At 44.7% G+C, this 17553-nt stretch overlaps 1 protein-coding gene across 3 annotated transcripts in view; it reads left to right on the top strand.

Annotated features, from left to right (window-relative positions):
• The first annotated feature begins 4011 nt into the window (after window positions 1–4011).
• The window catches only part of EDEM3 (ER degradation enhancing alpha-mannosidase like protein 3), a 46983-nt gene continuing 33441 nt past the window's right edge, over window positions 4012–17553 (top strand). For all 3 annotated transcript variants that reach the window (XM_029081321.2, XM_029081320.2, XM_029081319.2), the window contains exons 1-2: window positions 4012–4103; window positions 11917–11962. In XM_029081321.2, the coding sequence (XP_028937154.1) occupies window positions 4075–4103; window positions 11917–11962 (75 nt within the window). In that variant the 5' untranslated portion in view covers window positions 4012–4074. The remainder of the gene's footprint in view (window positions 4104–11916; window positions 11963–17553) is intronic.

The raw sequence follows: 17553 nt of genomic DNA, 5'->3' as shown, positions 1-17553 counted from the left end.
AAGGATTCTGTCATGAGCACACAATGTATCTTGTTCCTTTGAATTAAATTGAAGCAAATAACTTGTAGCTAAGAGTCCTACTTAAGATGAAGTATACAGGAGCTGTTACCTGATTCATTTCTGGAATGTTAGTGGGGAAATTAAAAACAGCAATTGGGGCCAAATTATGGTATTTAAGTGCCAGTGCTCACTATGTGCTAGGGACTGTATTAAGCACTGGGGTGGATACAAGCAAATCGAGTTGGACAGAGTCCCTTCTCCCACGTAGGGCTCACAGTCTTAATCCCCATTTTACAGATGAGGTAACTGAGGCAGAGAATTTAAGTGACTTGCCCTAGGTCACACAGCAGACAAGTGGCGGAGCTGGGATTAGAACCCATGACCATGACCTGCTGACTGCCAGGCCCGTGCTCTATCCACTACGCCATGCTGCTTCAGTATATAAACTAGGGGTTGACTACTATGAGAGCCAAAGGAAAACTGCAGCAATTGAGGCTTCAGAAAGAAACCAGAGATTAGTGCCGAGCAGGCTCAATATCTCGTGGAGTTTGTGGCACCGAGTCAGCAATTATTGAGGCTAAAGATTGATTTCTGGATGTGTAGAGTGGAATTGTTCAAAGGAGTCACCAGGAGTGCTTGGAAACTGGTTGATTGATTGAATGAGTTGAGAAGACCGCCTCTCAATGACAAAGCACTGAAGGCACTGTTAATTGAGAGATAAGGATCCCCACTCTCTCAGAAAGAGTAGCGAATTGAATAGATTGGGCAGTCTCCACTGGCAAATTGTAATGGATTACTTTTAATGGTATTTGTTAAATTGAGGGCAAAGGTGCCTCGCAGGGCTAGATTAGAAGATAACTCTGGCTTGACCTCAGATTTTGGAGTAGTTGATCAGTGCCTAGAAGAGCAGAAGTTATGGATTGCCTACTATGGGCAGAGAGTGGGTACCGAGTTCTTGGAAACATACGATTGTGGAAATAAGACCATGGTCCCTGCCCTGAAAGGGTTTGCAATTTATATGGAAGACAAGCAGACCCAGATTACAAGTATACAAGAGGTATATACAAGAAAGATAAGGAGGATAGACAATACTGATAAAAACTGGTGAGAACAAAAGAGGGCAAGTAAAAATAGGTAATGGGCACCTAACTGCTGTGGTAGCCAGCTTTTAAGATAGCAAAACTAGGAAAGTGAGGATTATCAGTCAGGAAATGGTTCACGGGGAAGTAGCTGTTTTAGGAGGATTTTGAAGAGGGTGACAAGAGAAGCAGCATGGTGTGGTGGATAGAGCACGAGCCTGGGAGTCAGAAGGTCATGGGTTCTAATCCCTGCCCCACCACTTGTCTGCTGTGTGGCCTCAGGCAAGTCACTTCACTTCTCTGCGCCCCAGTTATCTCCTCTGTAAAATGAGGATTGAAACTGAGCCCCACATGGGACAAAGACTGTCCACACCGATTTCCTTGTATCCACCCCAGGGCTTAGTACAGTGCCCGACACATAGTAAGCGCTTAATAAATACCACACATAGTAAGCGCTTAACAAATACCACAATTGTAATACACAGGAAAAACATAATCATTTATGCCCCTCTGCATCCCCCAGGAGCCGTATTTTTTGCTGTTATTTCTTGGATGTAAGAAGATTACAAAAGCTCCCAACTCAATAAGAGCGAGGAGAACACCCTGTTATTACTAATGCCTTGAATCTGAATAAGACAAAAGATATTACACTGAGACATTTTGGAAATGCCTTGCCAAATGTCATTGGAAGGTGTGTGCCAAATGGTAGGAAAGGAGAAGTTTGGGGGGAAGTAGGGGCACCATAGGGAAGAGAAGGGATGTCGGGGGTGGACGGAACCAGAAATTCAGGCCAAGAGGTGTCAAACCTCCTTTCCGATCAGAGTCCCCAGGGCTTGCAGTGTGAGAAGCAGCCTGGCTTAGTGGCTAGAGTCTGGGCTTGGGAGCCAGAGGATGCAGGTCCTAATCCCTGCTCTGCCCCTTGCCTGCTGTGTGACCTGGGACAAGTCACTTCACGTCTCTGTGCCTCAGTGACCTCATCTGTAAAATGGGGATGCAGACCGTGAGCCGCAGGTGGGACAACCTCACGACCTTGTAGCCACCCCAGCGCTGAGAACAGTGCTTGGCACATAGTAAGGGCTTAACAAATACGATCATTATTATTATCATTATTACTTCTCTGTGCCTCAGTGACCTCATCTATAAAATGGGGATGAAGACTGAGCCCCATGTGGGACAACCCGATCACCTTGTGTCACCCCAGCACTGAGAAAAGTGCTTTACACATAGTAAGGGCTTAACAAATACGATCATTATCATTATTACTTCTCTGCCCCTCACTGACTTCATCTGTAAAATGGGGATGAAGACTGTGAGCCCCAGGTAGGACAACCTGATCACCTTGTGTCACCCCAGCGCTTAGAACAGTCCTTCGCGCATAGTATGGGCTTAACAAATACGATCATTATTATTATCATTACTACTTCTCTGTGCCTCAGTGACCTCATCTGTAAAATGGGGATGAAGACTGTGAGCTCCACGTGGGACAACCTGATCACCTTGGATCAACCCAGCGCTTAGAACACTGCTTTGCACAGAGTAAGCGCTTAACAAATACTATCATTATTATTATTATTGCTATTCCACTAGTAAGCGCTCAACAAATACCATCATTATTATTATTATTGCTATTCCACTAGTAAGCGCTCAACAAATACCATCATTTTTATTGTTATTCCACTAGTAAGCGCTCAACAAATACCATCATTTTTATTATTATTGCTATCCCACTAGTAAGCGCTTAAATACCATCATTATTATTATTATTATTGCTATCCCACTAGTAAGTGCTTAACAAATACCATCATTATTATTATTATTATTATTGCTATTCCACTAGTAAGCGCTTAACAAATACCATCATCATTGTTGTTATTCCACTAGTAAGGGCTTAACAAATACCATCATTATTATTATTATTGTTATTCCACTAGTAAGGTCTTAACAAATACCATCATTATTATTATTATTGTTATTCCACTAGTAAGCGCTTAACAAATACCATCATCATTGTTGTTATTCCACTAGTAAGGGCTTAACAAATACCATCATTATTATTATTATTGTTATTCCACTAGTAAGTGCTTAACAAATACCATCATTATTATTATTATTGTTATTCCACTAGTAAGCGCTTAACAAATACCATCATCATTGTTGTTATTCCACTAGTAAGCGCTTAACAAATACCATCATCATCATTATTATTATTGCTATTCCACTAGTAAGCGCTTAACAAATACCATCATTTTTATTATTATTGCTATCCCACTAGTAAGCGCTTAACAAATACCATCCTCATCATTATTATTATTGCTATTCCACTAGTAAGCGCTCAACAAACACCATCCTTCTTATTATTGCACGGGCTCCCGCGGCCCGGGGAGGCCGCCAGGTGTGGGGGTGAGCGGGCCGCAGCGCCAGGACTACCACTCCCAGCATGCCGTGCGCAGCAGAGGGCGGCCATGACGGGCGGGGGGGGCAGCAAAGCCTTATGGGATCTGTAGTCCTCGCTGAGCCAGAGGGCGGCGCGGCGACCCCTCCCCCGCGCAGCCTCCGTGGCTCCCCCGCCTTTCGTCCACGTGTCCCCGCGGGCGGCCGGGCGGAGCCGTCGGGCCGGGCCTCGCCCGTCACCCCGGAAGTGGCGCGGGGAGGCGGTTTCCTAGACTACGCCCCCGGAAAGCGGAGGGCGGGGCGGCCCGGCGGCGGACGAAGAGGCGGCGGACGAGGAGGCGGCGGGGCTCGGCTGCGCGGCGCGCGCGCGTCCTGGTCGGCCCGGTCCTGGGGGGCTCCGTCCCAGGAGGCCTCGCGCCCGCCATGGGCCCGCGCGGCCCCGCGTAGCGACTGCGCCTGCGCGGGAGCGGCAGGGCGGGGGGGGGAGGCGGCCATGGGCGGGGGTCGGGGTCGGGCCCGGGGGGCCCCAGCCGCCGCCGCCGCCACCGCCAGGACCCTGCTGGCCGCCGCCGCGCTCTGCCTCGTGTCCTCCGGCGCCGCGCCCATGAGCAGGGAGGAGAAGCAGCGGCTCGGGTGAGGCTCGCGGCGACGGGGGGGGGGGGGGGGGCGGCCCGCGCTCGCTCTCGGCCGCCGGTGACGCGCGCCGACCCGGGGGCGCGCGCCTCGCTGCCTGCGACGCCCCCCGGGCGCGCGGACCCGCCTGTCGGCGACAGTCGCCGCCGCCAGGGGAGGCCGGGCCCTCGGGGAGCCCCCCCCCCCCCCCCCCCCCGAGACCCGTGGGCCGCAACGTTTTGCGCCTGGAAGAGGTGATGGGGGGGAGGGGGCGACCTCAAAGAGGCCCCCACTCAGAATCCCGAAATACTCATCCTAATGTTGGCATTTGTTAAGCTCTTATTAGGTGCAGAAGCGCCGGGGGAGAGGCGGGGTCATCAGGTGGTCCCACGGGAGGCTCACAGTCTTCATCCCCATTTTACAGACGAGGTCACTGAGGCCCAGAGAAGCGATCGTAATATCGGTGTTGGTTAAGCGCTTACGCTGGGCCGAGCACTGTTAATAATAACGTTGGTATTTGTTAAGCGTTTACTATGTGCAGAGCACTGTTCTGAGCGCTGGGGTAGACACAGGGGAAGCAGGTTGTCCCACGTGGGGCTCACAGTCTTCATCCCCATTTTGCAGATGAGGTCACCGAGGCCCAGAGAAGTGAAGTGACTCGCCCACAGTCACAGCTGACAAGTGGCAGAGCCGGGATTCGAACCCATGACCTCTGACTCCAAAGCCCGTGCTCTTTCCACTGAGCCACGCTGCTTCTCTATAATAATGTTGGTATTTGTTAAGCGCTTACTATGTGCAGAGCACTGTTCTAAGCGCTGGGGGAGGTCCGGGGTCATCAGGCGGCCCCACGTGAGGCTCACAGTCATTTTACAGATGACGGCACGAGGCACAGGGAAGTGACTTTGCCACGGTCACCCAGCTGCCACGGGGCAGAGGCGGGATTCGAACCCATGACCCATGAGTCCCCAGCCCGGGCTCTTGCCCCTGAGCCCCCCCCATGTCGCCCTCAACCTCGTTCACTCATTCATTCAATCGTATTTATTGAGCGCTTACTCTGGGCCCGTTCATTCAGTCCTATTTATTGAGCGCCTACTATGTGCAGAGAGCTGTGCTAAGCGCTTGGGATGTACAATGCGGCAGCGCCTCCAGCGGGGCTCAGTGGCAAGAGCCCGGACTTGGAAGTCAGAGGTTGTGGGTTCCAATCCTGACTGTGCCACCGGTCTGCTGTGTGACTTTGGACCAGTCACTTCCCTTCTCTGGGCCTCAGTTCGCGCATCTCTACAGTGAGGATGAAGACTGGGAGCCCCACGGGGTCAAGCTGATGACCTGGTATCTACCCAGCGCCTAGAACAGCGCTTGGCACATTGTAAGCGCTTAACAAATAGCAAAATTATTATTACAATGTCACAGAAAGCGGATGACCTTTTGGGGACAGTCAATTTGAGAAGCAGCGGGGCTCAGTGGCAAGAGCCCGGCCTTGGGAGTCAGGAGTCGTGGGTTCTAATCCCGGCTCCGCCACTTCTCAGCTATGTAACTTGGGGCCAGTCACTTCACTTCTCTGGGCCTCAGTTGCCTCATCTGGAAAATGGGGATTAAGACTGGGAGCCCCATGCGGGACAACCTGTTTACTTTGTATCTACCCAGCGCTTAGAGCAGTGCTTGGCATATAGTAAGCGCTTAACAAATACCAAAATTGTTATTATTACAATGGTCGCAGAAAGCGCATGACTTCTTGGATTCAGGCGTTTCGGCCAGTGGACGGCCGGGGAATTGTACTAAGGCCTCCTAGGGGGGTGAAGGACGGTTTGCTAAACCACCCTGGCCCTCCAGGGCCCAAGGCTACCAGCCCCAGGTCCGAAAAGTCACAGCCCACACTGACCTCAGGAAATCAATCGTTCATTCCTGTTTACTGAACACTTACCATATACAAAGCTCCGTCCTAGTCTTTTGGGAGAGTGTCATCATCATTACTATTCAATATGACACGGTCATTTACCCGTTAGGGTAGAAATTTTTATTGAAAAAAAAGTAGAAATACCAAACATCTGTCCCCAGTGTTTTACACTACAGTAGAGGTGATGATGCTGGTATTTGTTATAATAATAATGGTGTGTGTTAAGTGCTTACTGTGTGCCAGTGCTGTTCTGAGGGCTGGGGTAGATACAAGGTAAGGAGGTTTTCCCACTTGGAGTTCACAGTCTGAATCGCCATGTTACAGACTAGGGTAACGGAGGCACAGAGAAGTTAAGTGACTTGCCCCAAGTCACACAGCTGAGTGGCAAAGTTGGGATTGGGACCCGTGACCTCTGACTCCCAAGCCTGGACTCTTTTCACTGAGCCATGTTGTTGTGCGCTTATTATGTGGCAAGGACTGTTCTAAGCGCTGGGATGGATATAAACTACTCTGGTTGGGCGCAGTCCCCGTCCCACATGGGCTTCACAGTCTTTATCCCCAGTTTTCAGATGAAGTAACTGAGGCGCCGAGAAGTGAAGGGACTCACCCAAGGTCACCGGATCCCCCTGATTCTAAATACTTTTGATAGTCTGCCTCAAACTTTGCAGTTGCATAAGAAATTAAAATTGTAATTGTGCAGGGTTGTCTTGTTAATTTAGGACTGTAAAGAGTCCTTAGTGACCTTCCCACAGCCAACACTCAATATGCACCAGTGATTGATTACCACAAAGGGCAAGTAAAATCCTCCTAAGTTTGGAGGAATTTCAGTACAAATTCCAACAGTGTTGAGCATTTCCTGTCAGCAAGGAGTGGAGTAGAAGATTTGGAAGTGAACCTGTGTGGCAGGGACATGACTGAAGTCACTAAAATCCTGGGCCAGGGCAAGGGTGGAATCGTTTACTAAGGAGCCACTTCTCCGCGCAGATAGTAGGGCATATGGGATTCTTTATCCCAGGCAGATAAAAATTTAAGAAGGGTGCAGATCACTGCAAATACAAATAGGTGATTAGAAAAGTCAGGGATGACCAAAGTGCATCCCTAACCCTGGGAATGTCCTGGGCTGTCACTGCTAGAGACAAAAATGGAATTTCATGTTTTTGTATTATTATTATTTTTTAATTTGAAAGCACAAATGTGTAATTGCTTCAGTGCTTTTTCCCCAGGGGATTTTCAGGAAACAGATTTTTCAGTAGATTGTTCTTATTAGCAGAATTTTTTAAAAAACCAAATAATTCCCCCTCGATTAAGTACAGGTAGGACATCATGTAAAGATGTTAAGGAAAAACCTGCTGAGAATCGCTGGGTCTCTTCCAGTGGTCAGAAGTGAAACAACTTTTTCACTCATGCATACATAATCTTGCCTGTCAGTGAATGTTCGGGAACATCGTCTTGTTAAATTGCTGCTTTGAAAGCACAGCAGAGACATCTAAATATTCACCATAATTTAAATGTAAATCTGCCTAGTTACTGTCACGCAGTTGTCAACGTCGTATAGAAAAAACTTTTTTATAAAGGTTCATGAAGTGGGATAAAAGGGATTCAGAATTCTGGTGCTTTTAGGATGGGAACTTTAGGTTTCATTCACAATTTCGACCCTCTCGTTTTCAGATAACTTTACAGAATGCTTAGTTCTTCTAGTCTTTTCCTTTGTAAAATGATATGGACGATTTCAATAAAACTCCACAGAAAAAATATGTACTCCAGCAGACAGAGTGCTGGACGTTATCAGAAAGGGGAAAGAAAACAAACCTAAAGTTGGGTTTTGCCACTGTGTAAAACCGATTAGACTGTAAGCCCGTCAAACGGCAGGGACTGTCTCTATCTGTTGCCGACTTGTTCATCCCAAGCGCTTAGTACAGTGCTCTGCACATAGTAAGCGCTCAATAAATACTATTGAATGAATGAATGAATAATCTCATTATGGGCAGAGCACCTTTCCACTAACTCTGGCATGTTGAAGAAAAACTTATGTCAGAAATAAGTTTATTACTACAAGAGCCTCTTCTAGCACTAGTAGGGAGAGGCGGTTGACAGACAGAGCTTCCCCTTCAAGTGAAGGCCAGCTCAATACTAAGCAATCCAGAGTTTCTTTATATGCAGTGGATACAGCATTTAAATTAATCAGAAAAGTACAGGTCAGGATGAAAATAATAGTAATTATGGTATTTATTAAGTGCTTTACTATGTGCCAGGCACTGTACTAAGCGCTGAGGTGGATACAAGCAAATCGGCTTGGACACAGTCCCAGTCCCTTGTGGGGCTCACAGTCTCAATCCCAGATGAGGGAACTGAGGCATAGAAGAGTGAATTGACTTGCCCAGGGTCACAAAGCAGACAATGATAGGCAGCAGTAACTCAGTGGGATGGGGTTTTCCCACCCAGCTTCTGCCCTGTTCTCGAGAAGCAGCATGGTGTAGTGGATAGAGCCTGGGCCTTTGGAGTCAGAAGGTCATGGGTTCAAATCCCAGCTCCACTGCTTGTTTGTGGGTGGGACCTGGGATGTAGCACGCTGTTCTGTTTTATTGTTGTGCTTCACTCTCTCGAGCTCTTCGTACAGTGCTCTGCACACAGTAAACGCTCAGTAAATACTTTTGATGTGATAGAGCAGCAGAAAGGTGGACTTCCTTTTCTGGCTTCCTGTTTTTAGCCCTGGCAGAGGGGACATGATGGAAGGTTGCAAAATCATGAAGGGTCTTGACAGTGTGATGATGAAGTTTTTCACCAAATAACACAAAGAGAAGGAAGCCGCTGAAATTTGGCAGTCATAGTTTCAGAACAAGCAAAAGGAGACACTTAGGGAATTGGTTATGCAAGGAAGTTGTGCAGGCTGAAGTTTTTAGAAGGTTTTAGGGTTTTGGATGAATTAATTGGTGGGATCTATAATGAGTTGAAAGGGGGAAAGTTAGGAATGTTGGATGGTAAATCCTCAAAAGAAAGGTTGTCAGAGGGCATCTGTCAACTGTTGTTCCATTGTCGGGGACCGAATGGTGGGTTGGATGGGCCGTTGGTTTGATCCAACAGTCGTCTCTCATGTTCTGTGAACTCTGTCGATTGGAGACAAGGAAAGCCTACCCGTGTACCGCTGATTTTTTTTTTCAGATTAAAAAAAGCTAATATTTGTAGCTTCATATACTAACTAGCTGAACTGTGCGTGTCAACTTGTGCACATGAACAGCTGTTACACATTCAGTACGTGGGCAAAAATCTGTATTTCTAGACTGTCAATTAGCATCAGCTCCTGCCTTCCACTTTTCTGGCTGGAAAAAAAAAAATGGAAGAGCTAGCATATTCCTACCTGTGATTGCAAGGGATATTCCACTCTCCTTTAGCACGTATTGAAAAAGTTGAATCAATCAATCATATTTATTGAGCACCCACTATGTGCAGAGCACCTTTTGAAGCTCTCGGGAGAGTACAATGAAACAGTTGGTAGGCACATTCCCTGCCCATAAGGAGCTCGTAGTCTAGAGGGGGAGACAGACATTAAAATAAATATAAATTATGGCTATGTAGGTAAGTGCTGAGAGTGGGTTCAAGTCCCAGGGTAAATGTGACTAGGAAGAAAGGGAGATGGGGTAGTGTGGGTTTAGTTGAGGAAGGCCTTGGATTTAATAAGGCTTTGAAGGTGGGGGGAAGTGACAGACTGTCAGGTGTGAAAAGGGACATGGGCAAGGGGTCAGAGGCAAGATAGGTGAGATCGAGGTACAGTAGCAGCACCTACTGGTACAGCAGAGGAGCCAAGTGTGTGGTTCAGGTTGTAGTAGGAAGGCAGCAACGTAAGGTAGGAGGGGGTGAATTGATTGAATGCTTTAAAGGTGACGGAAAGATGTTTCTCTCTGTGGAGGTGGATACAACCACTGGGGGTTCTTGGAGTGGGGAAACTTGGACCGAACCAGTTTTGTAGGAAAATAATCCGGGCAACAGAGTGGAGAACAGAACGGAGCGAGGAGGCAGGGCGGTCAGCAAGGAGGCCGATGCAGTAATGGAGGCAGGCTAGGATAAGAGCTCGCATCAACATGGGGTGGATTTTAGCCGTGTTGCAAAGGTAGAACCTACAGGATTGGAAGGCAGGTTGACTGTGTGGGTTGACTGAGAAGCAGCGTGGCATAGTGGATAGAGCAAGGGCCCGGAAGGTCACGGGTTCTACTGCCGGCTCCGCCACTTCTCTGCTGTGTGACCATAGGCAAGTCACTTCTCTGTGCCTCAGTTACCTCATCTGTAAAATGGGGATTGAGACTGTGAGCCCCACGTGAGCCAGGGACTATATTCAGCCCCATTTGCTTGTATCTACCCCAGCGTTTAGTACAGTGACTGGCACATAGTAAGCACTTAACAAATAGCATAATTCTTCTTCTTATCGTTATGAGCCGAGGATAATGCCAAGGTTATGGGCTTGTGAGATGGTGGTGCTGTTGGTGATGCTGTCTACAGTGATAGAAAAGTCAGAATAAAGTCATGTCATGAAGTAAGAAATTAAAAAGTACCCAAATACATTTCTAAAAGACTTCTAGATATCAATGACAATACAATCAGTTTTCAACTGTCACTGCTTTAAGAACCAAGATAAATTTAAGGAGACACATCATAAAGAGTTCAGTTAATGGCTACTCTCAGATTTTAACTTGGTTCTTTTGATCAGGCTATCTTCATTTCACTTCCTTAATTATTACCAATAATGAATAGTTTGACTTGGAATTTTGTCGCTGGAGTAAAAGACTAAAACTACTGATGTCGATGGACTCTTGATTTAGAAGGATGCCTACGGTGCAAAAAAAAAACCACTTAGAAAAGGCTTCGTAATATATTTTAATGGGCCCATTGTGGAAGACATTGTCTGAAGGGCACTCAACCTGCCTGCTTACCATCTCAAGCCTAACAGTTAAAACACAGCGATATGCTAATACATATATATTTGTGAAGAAAATAATGCCCTCCTAGCTCACTGGAATGTTGAGAGTAGTAAAATTCTGTAAGCAGCGTGGCTCAGTGGAAAGAGCACGGGCTTTGGACTCAGAGGTCATGGGTTCGAATCCTGGCTCGACCACTTGTCAGCTGTGTGACTTTGGGCAAGTCACTTAACTTCTCGGTGCCTCAGTTACCTCATCTGTAAAATGGGGATTAAGACTGTGAGCCCCACGTGGGACAACCTGAATGCCCTGTCTACCCCAGCGCTTAGAACAGTGCTCGGCACATAGTAAGCACTTAACAAATACCAACATTATTTGCAATTGTGAGGTGCTAGAATAACTCTGTGCCAGTAATTGCATTAGCTGAGTAGTCAGGATGTACATTTGTAAGGCAGGTTGGAACTGAAGTGCTCACATTCTCTTTTCAGAAAGAGTAGCTTATTTATTTTTCTGGTTGGAGTTGACTAAATTGAGGGACAAGTGGCAGTTGTTTTCAAGCACTCATTGCTCACCACTATTCATATTCTTGCTGAACAGAAAAAGGTATAAAGATTGCTGTGTTTACCAGTGATATTTCTTCTGTTCGGCAAGAGCACATTTTCTTCTAAAAGGTTTGTACAAGTCATAATTTACTTAACTGAAACCCAAAAGCAATCATGATTTTGCAGGTCTAGATAGAAGATTGCAAGAAAATTTGCTTACTGATATGCTATTTTTTTACCTGAGTTTCACTTAACTAGTGATTTCTGTTCCTCTTTGCCTGGGGGACAGGTGACCCCGTAAAGGCAAATTATATTCTCTGTTATACTTACCGTGGTAGTGATGGCTCTTTTGGGCAGAAATGGAAATGAACATATCATTTTCATGGGACAATTTAGTATGTTATTTGGAACCTTTTGTACTGAGCTTGAATGGCATGTATGGGGAACTGTTTATTGAGATTTTTCTTTCCTGTCCTTTTTTTTTTCTGCAGGAATCAAGTCCTGGAAATGTTTGATCATGCTTATGGTAATTATATGGTAAGAGAAACATTTATCTTTATGACTGGCTTCACTAGATGAGCTTTAATTTTAAAGGGTTTCTGATAGATTATAAAAAGGTAATCAGATTTGTCATTGAAAAATGAAAGAAAATGAGAATCAAATATAGTATAACCCAGTAAAATGTGGAAACACTTTCATTTTTCTATCCTCTCTTTTCATTGGGAAAAAATTATCTATATTTATTCAGATCAAAATTTGATACAATTATTAATCTCTTTCATATTATTCCATTTACACAAACTGTCTACCAGAAAAAGTTTTGTGTATCAGGAAGAGAGAAAGAAGCAAGCAAGCAACGTGGTTCAGTGGAAGGAACATGGACCTTGGGGTCAGAGGTCCTGGGTTCTAATTCTGACTCCACTACTTGTCTGCTGCATGACCTGGGACAAGTCACTTAACTTCTCTGTGTCTGTTACCTCATCTGTAAAATGGGGTTTAAAGCTGTATTAAAACAGTGAGCATTACTATTGTGATGACCGTGTTTGTCTGCATTTGTATGTACTGTGAGATCATTCATGCATCTATGTGTTTAGATTAAGTATATATTTCCTATTTATTATTTTATCTTCCTCCTCAGCTTTTAAACTCTCTGAGGGCCCTTTGAAGACCTTCATGCAAATAGTGATGGTCTCCCTTCAGGAAGAATTGAGAGAACCTATGTAGAGGGATTCTTTATAGTGTTAATGGCCTGTAATGTGCCACCACCCACTCTCTCATCCCTCCCCTTGGGGTTCTGCTGGGTCACAGAGTACAGCGGGCAAGGGTACAGCACTCTGCGAAGTGCACGAAGTGCACGTGCAGTCGCCACCCACATTAGCCAGCCTCGGGCTTAACCGGAACTAGAAACCGAGTTGTCTGATATCCTGAGCGGTTCTCTTTTCCACTGGACCAATCATTAGAAGGGCTCACTACAATAAACATTTTTGGTTTTTCTTTTACATATCAAAGTTAGCTATTGATTTATTGAAATGTATTTCAATAATCAACCATTCACTTCTTTCTTTTCCTTTTTTTACACACACACACACAGACACCCCCCCACCCCCCCGGATTTTTGCTTCAGGTAGTTGTTTTCCATCATTTCCTCTACTAGGGCTCCTTTTATTTTCACCAATTTCTCCCTTGCTCCTCCCCTCTGGGTCTTTCCCCCTTCTTTTTCCTGCCCTTCTCCCCATCACCCCCCCCCTTCTTTTTTGTTCTGACCTTCATTCCTTTCTTCCTTAATCCCTTCCTCCTGGTTCCCCCAGCACTTAGTACAGGGCTCTGAGCCCAGTGAGTGCTTAATAAATACTCTTACTACTATAATAAATACTATTATTACTACTACTTCTGTCCTCCACCATAGTAGCATTCTCTCTCATCTCTTCCTCCTACTCTCCCCGAACTCCCGACCCTAGGCAGTGGCAGTATTCCTTGGAGACTTGACACTTTCTCAGCTCTTGTCCCTCCCATCCTGGTCACCCGAGACAACTCCAGCTCCTCCTTGCTTCTGGCTGCTACTTCTTATGGCAGCTACCCATTCATTCAGTTGTATTTATTGAGCACTTAATGTGTGCGGAGCACTCTCCTAAGCATTTGGGAAAGTACAATGCAACAAAAAGACAATAGGCAGTGACATTTCCTGCCCACAATGAGCTCACAGTCCAGCGAGCCCTGGGCACGAGGACTCAGATGTGCAACCTCCATCCTGATTATTCCACAAGGAAGCAGGTGTCCAGAATCCCACTCCTGATTCCCACTCCTCTCCTTTTGGTCTTTCTCCCATTCCTCAACAACAACAACAACACACACACACACACACACACACACACAATCTTTACTCTGAAGCACAGTCCTGTCCCTGCATAAACACCTATCCGCAGCACCAGGAGATAAGTGTGGAAGCACTAATGACTCCAGTGACAGTAGTCAGGCAATTTGACAGTTTTCATACTTTCTCCTTGTGCCAGGGTTTTGGGGTATGTTGTATGTTGGAATAGGGTTGTGCGTGAAATTGAGTATTTTGGATTTTACCTGTGGGAAAGAAGCTAGATGGTAAGCTGTTGTGGACAAGAGTCATGTCTTTTTGTATCATACTTTCTTAAGTGCTTAATACACTGCTGAACTCACAGGTGGCGCTCAATAAATAAAATTGCTCGAAGAGGGGGGAAAAAAGGGTCTTGGCAGTTTTAGAGTAAGTTGTCCAAATGGGAGGGAATGAGGCTGAATTTATTTTCTACCTTAGCCCCAAAAGCTGGGAGATCTCAACCAATTTGAGGTTTGGAAATGAGTTAGATGTGGACCCACTCACTTGCTCATCCCTTTTCTATGAATGGAATTAATAGAATTCATTTTCCTGATGAAATGCTTGAAAACCAGGGAAGATGTTTTCAGGTCTTTTATGATTGCACTTTGGCCATCGTGTCCACTCTAGGGCGTGGCTTGGAATGGTCTGAACACTTGAGGCAGACTGGTCCCAAAGGCTATTGAGAATTGAACTTCTTAGCCATGTTTATCATGGCATCATTCCCCCACCCAATCTAACCCTGCCCATATAGTCAACATAGTTTAATTACTAAGCTAGTGTCCCAAAACCACTCAGTTGGAACTGGAGAAGTTGTGCCACTACTAGAGCAAACATTGTGTCGTGACTGAGTTTGAAAAAGTTTGACTGGTAGAATGTAGTCTAATCCAGTAGAATTGACCAGTTTCAAACTTGATTTAACGAGTATAACTTAAAGCAACAACGTGAAGAGAACTTTGTCCTTTGATCCAGTGGAACAGTTAAGTAAACTTCACTGCACGCTTCAAGACAGAAGTAATTGTACATTAGCCCAATAATGCTATGGTGTGTATTTTGAAGGGCGCTACTGCAGTGAGGTCAGTATTTGCTCTGCTGAAAAATAGTTCATGATGTTTAAGGCTAGTGATTAAACTTTTGAACAAAAAGCAGCAGTATATAATGACCTGTTTTTTAAATTCACACACCAAACAATTGAGAGGAAACTTTGTCATATTTTTCCAAACAAATAAAGAAGCCCATTTCATGATAGATACTTAATATTTGGAAATTCAATAAGAAAAGAGCGGAACCAATTTTAGCCTTTGGTATAGTGAGAGCTTGTTTTCCAGCAATATTTTCAGGAAATCTTTGCTGGAATATTTGGTGGTAATCCTGTAGCAAAACAAAAGTTCAACAGTTCTTTCTCAATAGATACCAATGTTCGCCCATCTTCAAAAAAATAATCGATAATATGACAAATTTAATGTTTCAAGTGTCTTCTGGGTCTTGCAACTATACGCACTTTTCACAACTTTCTGTATTAAGAAATATTACTGAAACATTACAGGTTCTATTAATCTTTATATCTCTTGTTAGTACAAGTAGGAGATGTATGTCTGAGGAAACAGTTTGTTCTGTTTGCTGTATATTTCGAAACCTCTTTTCAGGCTATTAAATTTTAGATGAAATGTATTGTAATGTCCTTGTAGTTTTTTCAGCAAAGACTGTCTTTTAGGGGGTCTATTAAAAGTCTTGTTTGTGTTCTCACTACAGTTTACTTAACTTTCGGTTTTCATAAGTTGCACCTGCACGATATGGCAGGCCATTTTCTCCAGAGAGCAGTTGGCTATTGTTGTCAATTTAATTTTTTACTTTAACCCTATAATCTTGAATAAAAATGGTTGCTTTTGTCTTAGGAATATCCTATGTGAAGTGAATGAATCTTTCCCTTTCCCTTTTGTTATACCCAAATAATCAAAATGACTACGGTATCAAGAGATGTAATTAATCACTCAGTGGTATTTATTGAGCACTTATATGTACGAAACACTTGGGAGAATACCATACAACAGAATTAGCAGGATACCTACAGGAGGTGACCTAGACAGTGTCATATATGTATTGCTCTTTGGTTGAAATAGACCAAATTCAAACCCATTGAGATGAGTTTTTGAAACTGCTTTGAGTTAACGTTCTAAGGCAAAAGTTATATTTCTCCAGGGTGTTATCCAGAGTAAATTTGGAAACAGTGTGGGACTTTGACTTATCTTTTTATTCTGAACTACTTTAATCAGCAGAGTTTAGTTCAGTAGGAAAAGTAAACACTTTTGCTCTGAGTCACATATTAAGGACTGAGATTACTTCTTTTCTTTATGCCTAGGAATAGGTTAATTTAGGAAGGAATACTTCAGATAGTTTCAGTGTTCAGTGGCATCAGAAGATATTTACTTGCCACGTAGTCTGTGAAGGTATAGTTACACTATCTTGAAGGGGAAGGTTGCGGTTTCAGCCTTGTTCCTGGCAGTAAGAAAACAAATAATTTAACAGCTGGCTTGAGAACCAGCTGCTTGTATTAGGTGACTATTTCTATTAATACTTTTTGTAATGTGGTTAAGGTAAGGGCTTAAATTTCATATATGGAGGATTGGCTTGGCTGTTCTAGCTCTGAGCTCATTTTACTCAGAGCAGTCTGCAAACAGGTGATCATTTGAGAAGCAGCGTGGCCCAGTGGAGAGAGCTTGGGCCTGGGAGTCGGAAGGATCTCAGGTCTAATCCTGGCTCCTCTACTTGTCTGCTGTGTGGCCTTGGGCAAGTCACTTCACTTCTCTGGGCCTCAGTTACCACACCGGTAAAATGGGGATTAGGGCTCTGAGCCCAGTGTGGGACATGGACTGTCCCCAACCAGATCGTATCTACCCCAGCACTTAGTTCAGTGCCTGGCACATAATAAACCCTTAACAAATACCCCCCTCTCCCCTCCACAAAATTACTTCTTTTCCATTTTTACAGTGCTTCTGTCATCTGGGCATAATTTGCAGTTTTTGTTGTAAAATTTCATATCTCTTTCCCATGTGTTATAGAATAATTTTGTTCCTTGTCTGAGTGTGTGTGAGATTGAAGAATTAAGTCTGGGGAAGCAGCATGGTCATACAGAAAGTGCTCTGGGCTGGGATTCAGGAGAACTGGGTTCTAGTCTGACCTCTGTCATTTTGACCAACTGAGACCACAGGCAAGTCATTTAACCTCCTTGGGGCTTAATTTCCTCATTTGTAAAATAGGAAGAATAATTCCTTCCAAGTGCTCAGTACAGTACTCTGTACTAAGCGTTCAATAAATATTATCGAATGAATGAATTCCTCACCTACCAGGACAGTCATGAGGATAAGTGAGATGATTGATGAAACTGCTCTATTAATGATATTTGAGTAATATGTGCAGAGCACGGTACTAAATGCTTGAGAGAGTACAATACAACAAAGTCCTGAAACATGTTCCATACCCACAATGAGCTTACAGTCTAGAGGAGGAGATGGAACTTAATATAAATAAATTTATAATATTTAACTTATAGATTTATACGTAGGTGCTGTGGAACTGAGGGTAGGATGAATACCAAATGCTCTAAGGTCACAGATCCAAACTGCACAGATGATGCAGAAGGGAGAGGGACCCAGGAAAAGAGGGCTTAATTAGGTAAGGTCTCTTTAAGGCAGTGTGACCTTAATAAGGCTTTGGAGGTGGGAAGAGTGTAGTCTGGGATATATGGACTGGTGAGGGAGTTCCAGGCCAGAGGGAGAATGTGTGG

This window comes from Ornithorhynchus anatinus, chromosome 16 (genome assembly GCF_004115215.2).
Source record: "Ornithorhynchus anatinus isolate Pmale09 chromosome 16, mOrnAna1.pri.v4, whole genome shotgun sequence".
Classification (NCBI taxonomy): Eukaryota; Metazoa; Chordata; class Mammalia; order Monotremata; family Ornithorhynchidae; genus Ornithorhynchus; species Ornithorhynchus anatinus.
This window is presented reverse-complemented; position numbering and strand designations above follow the sequence as displayed.